This window comes from Amphiura filiformis, chromosome 20 (assembly GCF_039555335.1).
Source record: "Amphiura filiformis chromosome 20, Afil_fr2py, whole genome shotgun sequence".
Lineage (NCBI taxonomy): Eukaryota > Metazoa > Echinodermata > Ophiuroidea > Amphilepidida > Amphiuridae > Amphiura > Amphiura filiformis.
Genome location: NC_092647.1, coordinates 55,925,667 through 55,946,214, shown reverse-complemented (window position 1 = coordinate 55,946,214; position 20,548 = coordinate 55,925,667). Strand labels below are relative to the sequence as shown.

Here is a 20,548-nt window from a genome sequence, read left to right as displayed (position 1 = left end):
AGTCGTGAACACAAGCGGGCGCTTGAGTTCTTGTGTTCCTGAGTTCAAAGTCAGGAAGTCGTGAACACAAGCGGGCGCTTGAGTTCTTGTGTTCCTGAGTTCAAAGTCAGGAAGTCGTGAACACAAGCGGCGCTTGAGTTCTTGTGTTCCTGACTTTAAAGTCATGAAGTCAGGATCTCGTGATCCTGTGTTCCTGACTTGAAGTCAGGAACTCAAGCGTGGCTGGAGTTCACGAGTTCTTGACTTTAAGTCAAGAAAATAGGATCTCGAGATAACTTAAGTGGATGGACTTACATTTAAACTACTAACGCCGTGAAAATTGAACAGATTTCATGAGTTCTTGAGATCCTGAGTTGTCTTAACTATTTCTTTATTTTGATATTTTTACTATCTCTTTATTTCAAACTGGCTAAGTCAGGAACACAAGAAGTCGTGATTTGTGATCACAAGATCCTGACTTCTTTGCTACAAAGCGAACTCACGTGGGCCCTTAGTTACTCCGTAAATCCTGATTCAAAGGTGGAAGTTTAAAGTGGAACATGTCTACAGTTTGTTCAGTTTATAATAGGTGAAAATTGTTTAGGTTTTGTTACTGTACGCATCAATTTAATCTCAACATACACTCTCGTAAATTCACTTTTAAGCGTGTGCCAGCCATGCATAATACGCAACATGCAACTAACTTCAGTGCTGCGGCCAACTGCATGCATGCCATTCTATAATCAGTACACAATGTTATGAGTCTCATTTTATGCCTCCACCGCGAGGCATGCTGTTTTTGCAATGTCCGTGCTTCCGTCCGGAGGCTATATCTCGGGCATGGATGGGCGGATTAACTTCAGATTTTCAGGATAGGTGGGTCATGGTCAAAAACTCTGGCTACTTTTTTTTGGGTGAGGTTCAAGGTCATCTACTGAGGTAAAAGGTCATTTGAGGTCAAGGGGCCCATTTTCCTTATTTACCTCTTTTCTCGGAGACTAGGGGTCGCACGTTCCTCAAACTAGGTGGGTGGGTGCATCTTGACTCCAGACAGAACAAGTTTGTATTGGTTAGTGGGTCAAGTTCTCCTGAGGTCATTCAGGGTCATTTGAGGTCAAATTAGCAAAAATAGTCATATGGCCATGAAACGTGGTAGGTACAGTCAACATTTAGAGCCAAATTTTTGGAAGGGCATTTTGGGGTCATCTGGGGTCACCCAGGGATCATCTGAGGTCAAATTAGTAAAAACTGTCGTATGGGCATGAAACTTGGTGGGTACAGTCAACATTTAGAGCCTAATTTTTTGAAGGTCATTTTGGGGTCATCCAGGGTCATCTGAGGTCAAATTAGTAAAAATTGTCATATGGCCATGAAATTTGATGAGTACAGTCAATATTCAGAGCCAAATTTTTGAAAGGTCATTTCAGGGTCATCTGAGGTCATCCAGGGGTCATCTGAGGTCAAATTAGTAAAAAACTGTCATATGGGCATGAAACTTGGTGGGTACAGTCAACATTTAGAGCCAAATTTTTGGAAGATCATTTTGGGGTCACCAGGGGTCATCTGAGGTCAAATTAGTAAAAACTATCCTATGGGCATGAAACTTGGTGGGTACAGTCAACATTTAGAGCCAAATTTTTGGAAGGTCATTTTGGGGTCACCCAGGAGTCATTGGAAGGTTGTTTTGGGGTCATCCAGGTGTTGTCTAAGGTCAAATTCAGTCTCCTCTTTTAAAATATGATTATATGGAAAGCAGGAAGATTCTCCCAGGGAAATTTTGGTATTTGGAGGGAACCTCAAATAGAGAAAGACATCAGAAATTTTTAGGAAATATTGCTAATTTTGGTATAAAATTGGATTGATTGAGCCCATATTTATTGGGCGCGCTATGAATTTAAAAATATTGGACAATAGGTAGACAAGAAACTCATAGCCAGACCAATATTGGGTGTAAAGTGCAATTTTATCATTATTACGTTTTGGATTCAATATTTTCACACACCTGGATTTATCAAAACATAATAATGTGGGAAATTGGGCTTATGGTTATTTTTTCTAGGCCCATATATAATTAGTCAACAGATTCATCTTTGATTTCATGTAGGCCTTAATGTTAAGGAACAAACCAAAGAATTGTTGAAGCACTATAAACGCAAAGTTCTAGTTTAGTTTTATAGCTGCATGACTCTGCACTGTGTAATATGAAACACAAAGTGGGTATGGTCCAAATAAATAGGAGAAATGTGATCCCCATTTTAACCCCCTCCCAATGAAACCTGTAGGACTTCATCAATCTTTTTTTTACATTTATATAATATACTTCAAAATATTTGTTTCTATACAACATATAAGCTAATGGACTGTAACTGTAGTAATGGAATGTAGGTGACCCTGAAAACTGATATGTGAATTTTTGCTTGTAATTGTATTGGGATTTCCAAATTTTATACTCAGAGAACATTATGATTTGCATGAACTGTTATGAAAAATGCACACATTACAAAAGGTGGTGTGAACTTGTTAATATAGTAGAAGTACCGGGAACCCTGGCAGTGCCTAGTACACTCACGTGAAAAAAAAATTGAGTTTTTTTTATATTTTTTTTTTAGTACCTATGGCAAAATGGTCTTATTTCCATGACATATATTTCTACCTCCATTTTATAATAACAATCGTATAGCTCAAACTTTGACAGCTACGTTTTGAATATGAGTTTTTGTAGCTATTCACATTTTAATAAAGGCCAATATACTTTAGATACAAACATATCAGGGTTAAAGAACTGTGTTCTGATGGATGAGCATGTTTATATAAGACTTTCATTTGTTGCAAATACCATATGAATGGATAGAGAGTTCTACTTTCTGGGTTTGAACCTGCCGTTTTTGAAATATCTTTGTGAGAGAAAAATACACAGCTTATGGGCTATTCCAGTTTAAATCCATACACCTCCACTTAACCTTAATCTTTCACACAGTATTGGATGGCTCCATTTGAAATCTACACCCCCTGTATGGGAGATTAAGGTCATGTCTTTCATAGGGGGTGTATGGATTCCAACTGGAATAGCCCAGTATTGAACAGGTGGGTATTCACTGTTTGGATTTTGATATTTGAGACTGTTGTAACTACAGGAGTATAGAGGGGAAGAAAAAAAGTGGTATGCTGCTTGAGCCAGGTATCAAAAACTAATATAAGGTCCCCATTGCGACATTTTAGTACAGGGAAAAAGCATCAGAAATGGGGAAGCTTGGCTTTGGCAAATTTATCAGTACACATTTATGAAAACTGCAACCTATTTGTTACCAAGTTGTATACAACATCAAAAGTGCAGAAAAGGGTATCATCGATCCATCAACATAGCTTAGCTTTGGCAAATTTGTTTCGAATTTATCAGTACACATTTATGAAAACTACCTTTATTGTTCCCAAGTTGTGTACAACATCAATATTGCAAAAAAGGGTATAAATCGATCCATCAACATATTATAGCTTGGCTTCATGGCTTTGGTAAAATTATTATGAAATTACCTAATTGTGTTCAACATCAATAGTATAGAAAAGGGTATCTTCAACCCATCTACATATTAAGCTGATAATTGAGGCCAAACAATGAGTTATATAATTATGTTACTTTGTGTAGATGAGAAATTTTGAATCATCTTTTTTTCTCAGAATCTTCTTTATTTTCCCATACAAGTGTTGAAGATTTTAAAACTGGAGTGTAACTGGTTTTGGTTTTGAACACAATACTGTCACTTACTGTAATGTAATACTATAAAACTTTCTGAACCAAATGAAATTCAGATTTAATGTCTATTGTCTGGGCTTAAGGGTAGACGAGGTATTGTTGGTCGAAGCAACCTAAAAATCGATTTTTATTATCTAGATCAATATATTATTGAAAATTAACACCTTGATGTTTTGCAAAAGTTCATTCTACAAATCGTATACTTTGCAAACTTGCTTAATTTATTGTTGTTAATGAGTTATGTACGTTTTACAAAAGTGTTGTTGTTTCAGCCCTCTTTAAAACGTAACTCAAGAACCACAGCACCTATAAAAGTACATCTGTCATATTTTAATTCTTCTACACGCTCGCTATGAATTGAGCAATGCAGTTTTTGCCAAAGCTCACTACCATTCATAAGATGCTGTGAACTACCAAATCGCAACAGTTTAAAATAATTAATAACCTTAAGAAAAATGCATAGAATGCATCTTTTTTGTCCCACAAACTCAGTATTTCCTTTTCATGGTTGCATGGTTTTATGAAGTTGAACTTCATGAAATTCATGCGGTTGTAAATAATATTGGCAGTTCTATTGACATTGGATGATGTATGAAAGTCATGTGTTCATATATTAATATTTTCATTGAGAGCTATTGAGTTATTTTCAAATCAAATTTGATTATTTTGTTCAATTCTCTATGGGATATAAACCAACATATAAAAGATTGGTATGAATCGTACAATATGCAATGGACTGTGGACTGCAATGTTTTACATGTACATATAACAACATTCTGATGCAAAAGGACTGGCTGGTATAGCCAGTGAACTAAACTTGAACAAATAACCTGGCTGGGACAGAACACTCCCCTCAAGCATATTGACATTCTAAATGTCAAGTTTAAAGAGACGCTGACTGACTCAATTATTTGGGGCATATTTGAATAAATGCTTTGTGCAGTTTTTGAAAAGATTGATTTTTTAACTAACAAGTTTGCTTTTTGTATGAAAACCTTTTTTTTTCTTTTAGATTTTGGGTGACAGGCCCTTTAGGATACTTAGCCATCGTGGAAAGTACAGTTTTCGTTCCCAACATACAACCTGAAATTCTTATTTTGAATATATTTCAATATGAAATTAGGTTATAAGGCCAAGTAAAAATAAAAACATATTATGTCTCTTGTTCTGGTTTTTGAAAAAAGAAGGAGGGGCTTTTATTTGTTATTTTTATGAAAGATAGGTGTAAATACCCATATTTGCCCTGTATCTAGCATATACAACAATGCCTGAAAAAAGGAGGTCTTTTTATTTTATTGTTCTGGTAGGTAGACCCCTTCTAATGATCACAGAATCTTCCAGAAGTGTTTCTTGTATATTAGCAGAGCTAGTTTCTTGTATATTAGCAGAGCTATAGAAAGCATCTCAACTTCCTAGACATCTTCCTTTTTACTCAGTTTTTTACTCAGCCTACGGAAATCGAGTGGAAAATGATATTTTCATGGTAAATACAACAAAATTACACCTGTAAGTGCATCATCAAGCAAGAATCTGGTGTAATTCTACCATAATTAAGCAATGGAATGGATGGAAGTTTGAGTCATAATAGGTTTTGTCCATGCAATTTAGCAATCGTCACTGACAAGACTGACATGACTGAGGCCAGTTTTAAATTTTATACTCACACGATTTAGCATGGAAAAGTTTGCATTTTTGTCAATTTTAGGAAAATTTAGGGGGAGCGTATATTACAGACTGTACGAGGGGGTATCAAAAAGTTTTAGAAATCGCCCAGAAGTGAAAGACCTATATCAATGAAATTTTGTCAAGCGCAATCACTGGTCCTTATGTACATTATGGTTCAAAAATGGTCTCATAGATATGTTTACTTTTTGTACAGGTGGCACTAGATGCCAATAACCCGCTGCCCCAGTTACTGCGCATAAACTGCAAGATTGAGAAAATTGAGGCAAGCAGCATTATTAAGATCCTGCTTTTGAAGGGTTGCAGTGCCTAGAAAATTGATGATGAAATGAAAGTTATCTTCTGTGGTGATTGTGATATGTCACTGTCACTTTTTGGAAAAGGAATTTTTATTTCATCACAGATTTTCTGGGCACTGTAGCCCTTAAAATGGAACTTAATCATGCTGCATGCCTTAATTTTCTCCATTTTGCTGGTTATGCGGTTACATAGGCAGGTAGTGACATCTAGCTCCTGTAAAAAAGGTAAACATACTTATGAGACCATTTTTGCATCATAGTGTACATAAGGACCAGTGATTGCACTGACAAAATTTCATTGATATAGCTCTTTCACGTCTGTGCGATTTCTAAAACTTTTTGATACCCCCTCGTACATATCATTTCTAAAATTTTGGAACGATATCAAAAATTTTGGAAGGATATCAAAAATTCCAGTAAGTGACATAAGTGACATTATTGCCTGAAGTTAAAAGTACTTGGAATTCCAGTAAGGTACGGAATATATGGAAAGGCGGATGTTATTTTAGTTGGGGAATAGAACATCCTTAGGTATGGTGTGTTTGGAATAACAGACCATTGGAATAACATCGCGTTTGAAACAGTGGGCTGTCCATTATATCTGTACAAGTAGAGGAAGTAAGCATACCCTGTAAAAGCTAATTGCACTTGTAAGCTGTGTTCAGATAGACTTGAACTTCCAAGGGTTTGAACTTACAAATGTAGAAATGAAATCCAAAGTTGTATGCACGTGGTGGGTTCACCAGCAAAAAACCTCTGAGCCACCTCCGTAAGTCACTAACATGTTCTTGGGGTATACAGGAATTGAACAATCACAATCGTATATAAAGAAACTCTGAATGAAATCCTCAAACTTGTCTGCATGACACAAACTGCCTAGTTTTACTCTGAGTGAACTTGGATGTCAAAACCCCTTAAATCTCTTGTAAAAATCCAAAGCTAATGCTAAATAGGGCACCTCCCCCTAATGGAGGGGTATGCACTTGTTTGAACCCCTATAGTTTAATCAGCTCGTAAATAGCGGGCCTTAAAACATCGCACTTGCTGGCGGATAACTTATCTTCTCTGCCATTATCCTTCTTCCAGAAGGATAAATTCCTGGTAAAACTCCCAGCTATTATCCGGAGAATAGTGGAGAATGTGTTTCTATTGGGCAAAATTAATCTCTTATATTCCAGATAATGGGCCCCAATAGAGGGACGTTTTTTGAGTGAATCTTCAAAAGTTGTGATCCTTTGAGTTGGATTCCTCTGAGTTTCTGCCTCCCCATGTGGACATGGTTAACTTGCATTCTATCTCAATATTCTGCCACAGCAAAAATAATGTTTTCCCATGATGCATTGCAAGAATTTGAGCTACATCACCCATGGATCTCTCTCTTTGCGTATAGACGAATCTGACGAGCCAAATGATGGCCAGGATTAAGTGGGCCATAGCTGGGGGCCATCCGCGGCAGCGCCAAACTAGCTTAGTTCGTTTGGATTGCTATCCAAGACGCATCGGAGCGTGTAGCACTTGCACAGCGTCACGGGAGCGGTAAACGCTGCACGCCTATGATACTGGCGTCGCGTAAAATGGATGGATGCCCCCCGCTATGGCCGCCAGTGAGGTGTAGGAATGTGGCTCGTCGGATTCGTCTATAGGGTAGGCATCAGCTGTAGGACAGGCTCAGTGATACAATGTACATTGGGAAGTAATATCTCAAAACATTTTTTAATCAAAATAATTGTCTCCATTTTGGCAAAATAATTATGTGGTGGTTATTATGGCCTTTGGAATAATGCATGATGGGATCAGGGATGGCATGGTTGTCTGAGCACTGATATGCTGCATGCTATTCTTGCAACCTGTATGCAGACTTGAATACAGTGCTTAGGTTTGTGCAGTTGTAGACTGCTTTGCATTCCCTTTTTGTTAAACAATTCACACCAGCTGTACGCCATTCCATAAATTGATTGTAAATTTCACATCAATTTAGCTTTTTGCTGCGAATAAAACACAACACGTCCCCAGTGACATCTCTTTGCAGTTTTCTGATGAAAGCGGTTCTTGTTCTCAACTTTTATATATTAAAAAATCATTGTGAGATGAGTTGATATCAAATATGAATTTCTAAAAGGGGCTATTAAGTAGACTAGGGTGTATGTGGTCTTTCACAGCAAGAAAAATGAGCGAATAAATGTCTAAGTGTGATTGGAATTTATCTGCTTGTTGCGATGTGATTATCCCAGGGTGACATCAGCTAAAATTGGGCCATATCATAATATTCTTATTTGTAAACTCTGCACAAAAAGTAACGCATTGTTATAAATAAACGTATAACTTCAGAACTAATAATTGTTTTCACAATATTTCAACATAGAGAGAAGGATGATTTATTTACGCGCATTTTGATACCCCATTTGTCAAATGTTATTCAATATTAATAACACATTAGTGCTTTAAAAGAAAAATACCCGAATTTAAAAGTTGCAGTTTACAGCGATCAATGGTTATTATACCAGCATGGTAGCATGTAAATCCCACCATTATCTTTGCACTTACTTCAAATCAATACAAATATAGTAGCTGCAACTTTTTAAATTCGGGTATTTGTCTTTCAAAACACTGCTGCATTGTTAATAATTATTGAACAAAATTGCACAAATTGGGTATTAAAGTGCGCATAAATAAATCATCCTTCTTTTTATGTTGAAATATTGTGAAAACAATTATTAGTTCTGAAGCTATGTGCATATTTGTAACAGCTGCGTTACTTTTTGTGCAGACTTTAGATTGCAATTAGCAATGGGAATATTATGTATAGAATTGGACAAATCAATGTTAACATAAAATAGCAAAGAAAACAAAAGATACATGTTTTTTTTCTCAGTAGGGAATGTTGTGGATAAACATGGGACCAGAAAGTGGGTTAATAAATGTAAATATGAAATGTTAACAAAATGCTCAAAGATCAAAATGCATGCTTGTTATTTTGTTAGTGCTCAGTAGGCATGGCGAGATTTGAGAATATTAGATTACAAATGAGCCAGAGCTTTCATTTCTGATTTCTGAATTGATAGCCCATATTATATCATATTGGCCAAATTTTCAACGCATAATGTTCCACTGCCAATTAAGATGGCAAAAACTAGAGAATTATAAGAAAATTGTTCAATGAAACACCAGTGTCTTTGGAACAACTCTGATAAACATTTAAAAATAGAGCACCAGTATTTTCTAAAAAATGTTTAGTAAATCAAATTATCAGACATTTTCAACCTCAAATAAGCTCTCATAGATTCTTGGATCAGATCCGGTCACATTTCTTTAAGGCCTAATTGTATTTTGTGTGGTAAACAAGTACGGTAAAAGTTGGAATCTTTATGCCACATTAATATTCACATTTTTGCACCCTGCTAAGTTTGGGTGAAATTAAAAATATGTGACAATATTTATTTTAGATAGTCAATCTATTTAGAAAATGTGGAAAGTAGTGAGATTAAAAACAAGTGAATTGAAATTGAATTGCATGAACATTATCACACAAAAATATTGGACACTTTTAGAGTAGTAAATCTACTTCTGCAGCAATTCATACTGATTATAATCACTCTTGAAATGTATTTAGCAGAAAAAAACATCAAATTGCATTGCACATTAGATGCCAGCACTGACAGAAAGCAATAAAGATGAGCTACCTGTTCAATGGCAATGACATTAGAAAGAATCATGGATACAATATTATTGTTACTACGGTGGAATAAAAGAACAAAGGATATAAGAGTTAAAAGATCATGCCGGTTAACAAAATGGGTAATGAAGCATGATACTGCAGAAAGTCAATAAATGCAACAACATCAGTTTATGGTGTACATGATTATAGCTTGACACATCAGTAGAGGTTGAAAGTATTTAATTAAATGCATTCTTTTCTTTGTGCTAATATGTTGTTCCATGGTTTTATAATAAAGGTCCATGGATATTCGCCGTAGAAGTGATGATATAACAGGATTAACTACCATAGCAATAGATGAATACAATTTTTGAATATCGCCCTGCACTACAAGCAGGTTGCACTCATCACCTGAGTATGTTTGCAAAGATACTATAAACCTTACAGGTGCGAGTGATCAGGAAATTTGAAATGCACCAGGAAGTTTAAATTAAAATTTGATATAGATGACAGAATTCTCAAATTATGTTGGAATAATAATGAATAATGACATATTTTTACATTTTGCTTATTTTTTTTCAGATGCACTGCTCACTACTGATAAACAAGAACCTACCAAAGCCTCTGTTGTATACAAATGTAGTGATGACAGGCGAGATAGTCAGGCATCCGATGCCTCTCATCATTCCTCTCAACATGCAGTTACCATATGTGTCCACAGCGATGCACAAATACATATATCGCCCAACCCTACATATGGCCATCACCATGGAGATGGTGATCATAAACATAAACATAATGACCACCAACAAGGTGGTGAAGAAGATGGTTATCACGAAGATCACCATCATCATCATAGGAAGAATAGTCATGATAAAGAAGTGGATCTACATGATGGTCATCATCAGGGTCATCATGGTCACTCCCATGGAGTACCCCCTTCTGATGCTGGTATAGCCACATTGGCATGGATTGTTGTCATGGGGGATGGTTTACATAACTTTTGTGATGGACTAGTGGTCGGTGCCGCATTTGCTGATAGTTTAGCAGGTGGCCTGAGTACGGCTATTGCTGTTATGTGCCATGAGTTACCACATGAATTAGGTAGGTATTCGTAGCCAAAAATATGATTGACCTATCCTTGGAAGCCCTGAAGAAGGAAAAGTAGTGAACAAGTTTGGGGATGTATAAGTTGCAAAGTGATTGCAACTTTTAAGTTGCATGTAACTTTTAAGTTGCATGTAAAGTCAATTTCACAGAGAAAGCTTTTGATTAGTAATCATCATAAGTAATGGTATTTCTAGCGTGGGTTGACAGCTTTTTTGCAGGCAGTACCTTTTTTTTTATTACTGATTGAAAAGTACTAGATCTATCCTTGGGGAAATATGATCAAAACTATTTTGGGGATAGTACATGGTTTCATGTACCTTTGGGTAGCATGCATCAGTGCAGAACTTTTCAATAGGTTTTTTTTGTGTGACAATTGCAGTATTCGAGTAGCAATAGCATGGGTCTGGGTTTTTTTCCCAACTAAATTCCATGCCCCTGCAAATCAAATGGTGCGCCCCTAAGTGTATAGCCATTCATGTATTCAATTATCTAAACCCTAACCCCAATTATAAATCATAGAAAAAGACTGGACAAACCGTATTTCCCCAAGTTACACATGAGCATAGGAATAAAGGTGGCTTCGAGTAGGAGTTGTGAAAACACCTGATTCAGAATCAATTCAACATGGTTAAAAACACTTGTCTTTCTATATTAAAGTAGAATTATGGACAATTCCATGCAGAATCTTTACACATGGGCTTTCATTGATTTTTAAACCTTTTTGTTCAATAAAAAAAAATCTCACTTTCCACAGTGCACTCGAGGCATATAGAGATAGCAAATGCGAGGGTCTTGCCAAAGGTGGGAAAACACCCAGGAGAAACCACTTTTAATGTACAGCATTTGACTAGAGGGAATGCATTTTAAGTTTAAAAGCTTTAAAATACAGAATTCATCAACTCTCAAAGCCAGAGTCAAATTTGTTCTCACTTACAGCAAAGAGTGAGAGGAGTGTGAAGCATAATTTAATGTGCATCAGGCAGCATTATCACCAGTGATGAAATTCTACTTTGGTGTTGTCATCATGGGGTTGTTGACTTGAATGACTTCATCATAGAAATTAGTTTGATATATTTTTAATGTGCGCTAAAATCAAGTGCATCAGTGGGCGTGATGGCACAAACAAGTTTGCCGTCATATTAATTGTTGAATTTAAGTAGTAATGCATCAAGAAGTGATAGGTATAAGTCATAAGCAATGCGATTAGTTTAGGAGATCCTTTTCTGAAAATGGCAGCTGTATTTTATCTTGGTCCTCATTTAGAGATGGCTTCAAAACCCAAACTGTGGCACCCTGGTAGAATTGGCAGTTGAGCCAGGTTTCTATTCAGAACATAGAATGTGGTTAAAAGGCAGGTTCTGCCAGGGCACCAGTGGTCGACTGGTGGTTGTGTTTTGAATCCATCCCTAAGCATCCAATATGGTTGATTTCCCTTAGTGCTGCACATTAGGCTATGTGGAGAAAGATGCAGCGTTGGCCAAAGCCGATATCGCGGAGCAAAATGCTGCTCAATTTTGATCACTTTGCTACACAATTTTGGAAATGTGTAGCAATTTTATGCCATAGACTTATAGTCATACGGTGAAGTGTGCAAATGTAACGAAAATCCAAGTAGTGCAAGCTGATAATGCTACACATAAAAAATGTCTTACGTCCAACTCTGATATGTTCTCCTTTGAAAGTTGTTGGTGGCAATAATTGGGGCTTCATGCTATTATGTGCATGATGATGTCAAGTCCTCCTTACTTTGGTTCACCTCAAGTTTGGTACATGTAGTGACATAGGTGCATATTTCACTGGTAGCAAGATCAAATTGCACATAAAGTTAATAGCGCAGAGCGTATTTAAGGACTGTTTGTCATCACGCAACTGCGACAAAACATCGATGTCAGTACCAAACTTGAGATGACCAAAGTCCGATGTATACTCCACTTAGCGGCCGCGAAGAAATTTGAGCTGAACCTCCGCAGAGGAATTTCTTTGCAGGTTTCTTTGCTTAGCAGAGAGTTGGATTTGGTTTAACTTTTGGGGGTAGGCCAGCGAAGTTTCTATTAGAAAGCACAGAGCGGGCAACAATTCTTCGCAATACTCGGCGATATTTTGATGAAGTATATATGAATGCCTTCGGCGAAGCTATGAATTTATTTTTTCATCACAGCTTTTCGAGAAGTGGTGAAGTGGAGTATACATCAAACTTTATAGTGCTTGTTCCAAAGAATTAAGAAGGGAGGATGAACACAGTGAACTATTTGTACCCCACATGCAAACATGGAAGAATTGTGTTCATAATGTGATCTTCATCTTTTTCTACAGGTGATTTTGCCGTCATGTTAAAAGCAGGCATGAGTGTAAAACAAGCATTAGCATTTCAAGGTGTCTCCTCTATACTGGCGTACCTGGGGATGGCCATGGGCGTCGCCATGGGCAATATCAGTATGCTGAGTTTATGGATATTTGCCCTAGCGGCGGGCATGTTTCTTTATATTGCACTGGCTGATTTGGTGAGTAGAGTGACTTCCCTGTCCATTTTGTTTGTTGTTGTTTGTTTATTGAGTCAATTTTTGTTGTTTACATGTTGATTGTATCAATATGTTTGTAATTCTGTTATTTCGTTTTGAATTCTATAAAAGAGACATCTGATTTCTCTCAATTTTGAAATCTTAAATCTTTTTCTTCTTTTCACTCATCTTTTTGTCTTTCTTTTGGTTTGATTGCTTTGTTTTGGTTGTCTTTTTCCTCCCCCATTTTTTCTGTTGCATGTTCTCATGGTTTTATTCTAATATTTCCTTTACCTTCTCTTCTTTCTCACCCTAAGTGAGAGAAATCAAAAACCTAAATTTTGAAGGTGTTTATGGGAAGAAAATGTATATCTTCAAAATGAAAGGTCAACATTTTCATATGATGGACTGCTTTTCCTCCCAGCTACATACACTTTTTAAAGTACATATCATTAGATTTATTAAGTTTACTTAAAATATCAATTTTAAGTAATTTGCCATAAAATTTGTATTATATGGCAGATTTCAAAAAATAAAAATTATTTGGTATCAGACCAACCTTCCTCATATTCAAAATGCAATAAGGCCCCATTTAAAGTACTGTGCAAAGGTGGGTGACCCAGCCCTTTAAATTGCAATTTGCCTATAAAACATGGCCACATCTGTCAAGTCCATGGAGTAATATAGTTTCTTTCAAGTGGCCTTCACTAAAAGTTACAGTACTTTCGGGTATAAAAGGCTTTTTGAATGGCCACAATATTTTAAGATACCCAAAACCCAATGCTAAACATCTGACATTTATTATTTTTTCTTGGTACATGTATAACAATGGCACGTGTTGGCAGGGTATCATAATCATATTATCATTTCTTGTTAATTTATTATCTGTATTAAATAATAATTTGTAACCAGACAATATTTGTGTGGAGTTATGAGGCTATTCCCCACAGTGCCATTCATTACACCTGTAGCAAGTGACCCAGCTAGTCTATTTAGCAAGTTGGATTGGGTCCAGACAGCCAGTGTGCTTGGAGCTATAAAGTTACCGAAATCTCTCATGGTCTTGCTGAGCATTTTGTCAGGATCTGATTTCTTGAAGAGAAAACTACTTTCATTAAATACTGATTATGAAGGTCTTTGACATGTATGTATGTACAAACTGTCCTGGATAATGCACACTTGACAATTGCCAGCATGTTCTACTCTAATTCAGCACATCCCACTTTTGTTTGAATTATTTTGATAAATGAATGAATGAATGATTAGAGTTTGGGCAGATTTGTATTGAAAAAAATGTTTCTAGGTGTTGTATCTTGTATTTGAGAGAATTTGAGAGAATATTTTACCTTTTTCCTGCTCATTTCTTTCTCTCCTTTCCTTGTTTAATTTTTTTATGAATTATAAACTCTTCAATATGATGATATGTAACTGTCTCACTTGCCTCCACCGCCATGTAATTTGTACTGCTGTGTATAAAGCAATCTTTGATGCATGTTTAAAAATGGTCAAATGTTGGCTATGTTGTCACAACATTAAAAGATTGTTTAAATCCTGTTAGACCATAATGTATGTATTGTAGTCATATAACAATACACAATGTACCCATGTTTAGTGAGATCATGGGTGCAAAATATTGCATTGGTTTAGTGCAAACTGCAAAGTGAGTCTAGAGGGACTCAATTGAATTGGTGCAAAAGTTTAATGCTGAGTGCAGAAATAGAGGTGACTGACAATTCAATCCAGTTCAATTCAATTCAGTTCAGTTCAATAGTTTTGATTCAATTCGATTTAGTCAACTTTTTTTCCGCAGTATTAATGTATTAAAGAAAAAAGATGCATGAGGATAGATGATGTTGGTATTAAGTAACTATAGTTTTCAGTACAGTGCTTCAGAGGTCTGCCAATTTGGCGCTGTTTATGGCGTATACGGAAGTGGGGTTCTGATTGGCTAATTAAATCACATCGTCATCACATCGGCACCTCAATCGCTAGTCAAACTAGTAGTATCGCATGACCTAGTTCTTTTTACACGATAATCAGACTGAGCAGATGGACACCGCTTAAGTAATTTGCTCAATAGTATAGGAAAGGCAACACCCTAGTTACGTGAGCCCAACCAATCATGGGCCATGTGGAGTTTGATTGACAAGATTGTCGGTCACACATGAACTGGTTTCTGTAATTCTGGCTATTATAATATAATAAATGAAATAATTAATAATTTAGTGACACATGGTCGCGCAGCCAGTTGGTCTGCCTGCTTATTATTAGATGCATAAATAAAATTAATTTCTCTGTCAGCATAAGCAACAACCTAAATGTACTAGCCTCAACCAAGAACAAAAAAACCTCCTCATACTACCAACTAAAACATTAATATTTCACATTTATATTAAAATAAACATCTTCTTTACATCTTTTTGGAGTATATATTTTACAGAACAACTTCTTCTTTATATCTTTCTGTTACAGTTCCCAGAAATGGTTGACACCACATCTACAACAAAAGACAGCAAGTGTGTTCATCTACTACTGCAAATATTAGGTGTGATGTTTGGTATAGGTATTATGCTTACTATAGGCTTACTAGAAGAAGACCTTATGGCTGCACTAGTTAGCAGAAGAGAAGGCTAAGAGACGACTCAGGACGTATACATGCAGTCCTACCTGGAAAATGAATTGTACTAGTGCTTGTGTTAGGTGTTATGGTTTGGTATAGGAAATTAGGAATTATGCCTGCTATTGGTTTACTCTGCTTGTGGATGAAGGGTAATGGCTGCATTAGCCTACATAGAAGAAGATCTGGATGTTAGATGAGGTATCAGGTATGAACCTGAAAACAAGTGGTGCTGTGTGGGGAAGGAATATACAGCTCCACCAGGCATGGTGTGGGTATGGGGCTTGTGCTTGCTGGTAACAAGGACTGTGTTTAGTAAATGAAGATGGCAACTTGGCATCAGTTGTTGCTGTGTTGACTCTGAATGTTACGCTATAAACCAAAATGGTCTCATCCCCGGTGGCAAAGTTCAGTAACTTTCATACATGTAACTGAAAAGTTGACCTCTAATTGTGGAGTACTTAGTTTTTGTACCCAACACATTCAAAGGTGTTAAAAGTGTATTGAAATTTTAAAAGAACAGCCTTTTTCTTGTTTTAGATCATACTGTTATAGTATTTTACTGTAATCCTTTGAAGATATTGTACTTCTGCCATGTTGACAAGGCACCTACAATTCATAGTAGCGCTTTCCGCATCATATGTGTTGTTAATTCGGCCATATGCGTGTGAATCGTTCTGTCAATATCGCAAAAGTATGTTCTCATCAAAGGTTTACAGCAGTTTACTATAGTGATTTGATAATACCATGAAGATTTGCCTTATGGTCACATGGGCTCCTTTGACTTTGAGTAATTGTTTTAAAAGAGCAATATCCCAACAAGAATCAAGGGTCTGTGCCCTTATTTGCTGGTGGGATTTTTTTTGAAAGGGCACTTTTAGTTTGTGCCTACAATTTCAGTTATGTCAGGGGAGCAGATATGCGCCATTAAGGGAATCTTTACGGTATGATGCTTGGTGAGTTACAATAGGTATGATGATTGGTATGAGACCCATATCTCACGGCAGATACACTAAAAGGAGATCTTTGGACAAACACAAGGAGATGAGACACAATGTGGGCAGGTGGATGTATGGATGTATGGAAGTAACCAAACAGTACATTCCAAGATGGTGCTCCACTTATAAGAACAAAAATATTTCAATTTCTAGGCAGAACATTTATTATTAGTGACCCTTGGCAAGGCTGGTGATATAATATTATTCACCTTGTGGAAGGGGCTGAATGTGATGCAATCAAACAAAATGAATTTCCAATAAAATGATTTATTTCATATTGTTAGTAGGCAATTAAGTAGGCTGCTATGCTTAAAAGTGATCAATAGAAAAGAAATTTGACACTTCCTTTGGCCATTTTGTATTGGAATCAATTGGGCTATTACTTTTCAAATCCACACATACCCTATCGTAGACATCAGGGGCGGATTTAGAGGGGGGGCACACCCGGGGCGCGCCCCCTCTATTTTGTGCAGATCGGTGCCTGACTCTGTGTATTTTTGCAGAGCGGCGCCTGATTTTGTGTGGGCGCCGAGCCGCGCCGGCGGTGGCTCGGCGCCCCCTCTATTGAAAATTCCTGGATCCGCCCCTGGACATACATGGCCTTCATCTCCCACACAGGAAGTGAAATTCATATGGGGTTACCTGAATGGATGACTCCGGTTTGAATGCTACACCCCCTGTATGGGAGATTAAGGTCATATCTTCCATAGGGTGTGTATGGATTTCAACTGCGATAGCCCATTGTAGCAATGAAGGATGCTTTTTGCTTGATTGTATCATCACACATGTCTGTATAATAGCTAACTCTTGCATCATAACATTTGTTATGTGTGACATTATGATATTTTCCTTTTAGAAGGTGGTTGCTGTGGTAGTGTGCAAGGAAACCATTTTGTGATGTAATCAAATCAAATGAGTCACTTTGTCAAGCAACATCAGTTTTTTATTTTACATTCTTGCCATTTTTATAATACTTAAATATGGATAAATATGATGAAATGCAAATAAGAAATTGTTCCTTCATTTGACCATTGGAATGAGTGTTGGCCTCATACAGTTGTCTATTTTCAAGTGAACAAGAATGTAAAATATAAAAAGAAATGATTGATTTTGCTTGACATGTGGCACATTTTGTTTGATTCGGCCGCGTTATTCGAGTCGGCAGCGAGAGGGTACCATACCCCTAAGAAGAAGAATAGGTTCTTTTACCATATTAATAAGTTAAAGAGATTTTGTAATGTTAATGTGCTGGGAATACAATGACTACACTAGCTTTCAGAGAAGAACAACCCTCTCTTGCTATGATTGATGTGGGTGCCATGGTAATAACCTGCATAATTGGCCAATCAGATTACTTGTATTATGTTGTTATGATTGTGCATGGGATGTCTATGATTTAATTAGCCCTACATCAGTGTTTATACTTCTTCTTACACCTGTGTACATGCTAAATAGGCAAATAAGTGCTGTTCTTCTCTGTAAGCAAATGTAGTCAGTAGTCACTCACACTTTATTTTGTTAAATGATGTAAAACAGGGTGAGAAAGAAAGGTATTGATTGATTAGGTAATCTAATTTTAGAAATAAGTAAAATATGAAGCTGTAAATGAAGCAATACATCCAAATGTTCTGGAAAACAGAAGCATTATAATGACCTATTCCAGTTGAAATTCATATCCCCCTATGGAAGATGTGTCCTTAATCTCCCACACAGGAGGTGTAGATTTCAAATGTAGTAACCCATTCATTTGAAATTCCCACTTCCTGTGTGGGAGATTAAGGTCATCTCTTCCATAGGGGTGTATGGGTTTCAACTGGAATAGCACAATGTGATGTAATCAAGCAAAAAAACCCTTTTTCCAAGGTATTATTCATTGCTGAATAGCCCAACAAAATGAGATAAGTGGTGTGCAATAATTATGTGCCCCAGGTGAAGGTAAAATTTTCAAACCGCATGCGAAATATTGCTGCTTGTCGCCTTATCTTGGTGTGACAAAAAAATCCTTGCTCCCTTCACTTTGAATAAGTCTACGTGGATAGAGAGCAGATATTTGTGCATAATTACACAATTATTTGGTCATTTTTATTGCCTATAAAATCTTGGCATACTATAAAATGGTGCCATTAACATTGTGTGCCAAAAATTGCTTCCCTCCTTGTTCCTTCTGATATGTCCATAACTTAGTACTTTCCACCTTCTGGTTTGCAAAAAATGACTTGCCTCTTTCCCTCCACAATATTAACTCATCCACCATGTGGTACATAGTTATTGCACCCCCCTTATGCCCATGTCATACTAAACAAATACAAGGAGTGCAGCATTTTTTTTGTGACGTTGATGTCTGGCCCTTATCGGAAAAGATATCTGATCGATAAACCACAGCATACTCAAGTGTCAAATTGCAACCATTTGACTTGAAGGCAACTTTTTCGCTGCATCGCTAGCCATGATAGAATGCTGGTATCAAAATGTTGTGCATGTGCTACATTGTACCAGGATTTGATCACTAGCGATTTTGAATTGCACGCTGCTGGTGCTAGCATGATATAGGCTTTACTATACCTGAGACAGGGCAACTATCTTGTTGCTAAATCTCAAAGCAATTTGATTGACTGCAATCTGGTTCATTTTGCTTGATCACGTCACATTCCTTACTTTAAAGAAGTACTAGAATTAACCAAAAAATAAAATGTAGTAGTACGATAATGTGTCACAGAATATCTGTAATTAGTAAGTTGTTACTTCACAAATTCTTACAATGTTTCACATGTTTTAGAAAAGATATTTTCATATTTATAGTCAACTGTACTAGGCAGACTGACAGAGGTATTAATATAATTGCCAAAAAAGTACTTGATTTCACAATGATCCTCATCAAAATTGTAGGTCCTGCTGACCCATTGTTAAAATTACAAAGCTAAATAAAGTAATAATGGGTTTTTGTAATTTAGGGAATCTTGTGACATTTCGTTGGGTGCATTACATAGTGACGGATCTGCACTTTACGGTAAAATCCATAGTGACAGATGTTGAGTTCTTAACAAAATTGCACAAGACATAGTGATGGATAACTTTGGCTATCTATTACATATATGAGGTGTACGATTTTACTACATTTTAACGTTTTGAAAATATATTTCAAGGGTCTACTTCTAATAGACACATGAATTGCTGAACATTAATGGTGAGTTTATAATCTATGCCCAGTACAATTTATGATGCCCATTTTTTGATAAATTTGTGATCAACATCCGTCACTATGTAAAACACCCTGGGTTTTTAGCATCCGTCAGTATGTAATGCACCCGACGATTTAATATAAATATTCCAACAATTTTTTTAAATCATTGATAGGCTGGCAAAACAACCTTTTAAGTTTTCAGAGGACGATGACTTGAGATTGAATGATTGGAATACAACCTGCCTTCTTAGGAAGGTTGTAGACACATACCTTGTAATAATTGTATACCTATCAGTATTATGTTTTGAAGAGGTGCATTAGATTTGGTAAATGCAGACTAAATCAGGAGACTAAATCAAGTTGAATTAATCAAAACCAATAGTTTTGTCATGGAGCCAGAGATGGTATCAAGGCTTGTATTATTATGATGGTCTAACAGTGGACTGGTAGGAAGTTATCAGGGAAGAAAGCAGGGGTGAAAAGTTGGGTCATTCTTGGATAAGGTGCCTATTTGAAGGTTGGAAAATAGACATCTCCATCACGGTCGTCAAAGTTTTGATGACCCCCAATCAGGACATGGGATTTCGGGGTTGTGGCACCCTGTGCAAACAATTTTCTTGAAAATAAGAACTTCTTTCAATCTTTTAAGATATAAAATTAATGTCAATATTCAACAACTGCGAAAAAAAAGTTGAAATCCTGATATGTATAAAGTTGTGATCCCTGAAAGTGGCGAGACTGCAAATAGGCACCTTACCAAAAAATGACCCAGTTATG

At 36.6% G+C, this 20,548-nt stretch overlaps 1 protein-coding gene across 1 annotated transcript in view; it reads left to right on the top strand.

The window, feature by feature from the left end:
- LOC140142055 (zinc transporter ZIP6-like) overlaps window positions 1-16,534 on the top strand; it is a 53,408-nt gene extending 36,874 nt beyond the window's left edge. Inside the window, exons 5-7 of the mRNA XM_072163992.1 lie at window positions 9,950-10,471; window positions 12,791-12,978; window positions 15,448-16,534. Of these exons, the coding sequence (XP_072020093.1) occupies window positions 9,950-10,471; window positions 12,791-12,978; window positions 15,448-15,609 (872 nt within the window). The 3' untranslated portion in view covers window positions 15,610-16,534. The remainder of the gene's footprint in view (window positions 1-9,949; window positions 10,472-12,790; window positions 12,979-15,447) is intronic.
- Window positions 16,535-20,548: the final 4,014 nt, after the last annotated feature.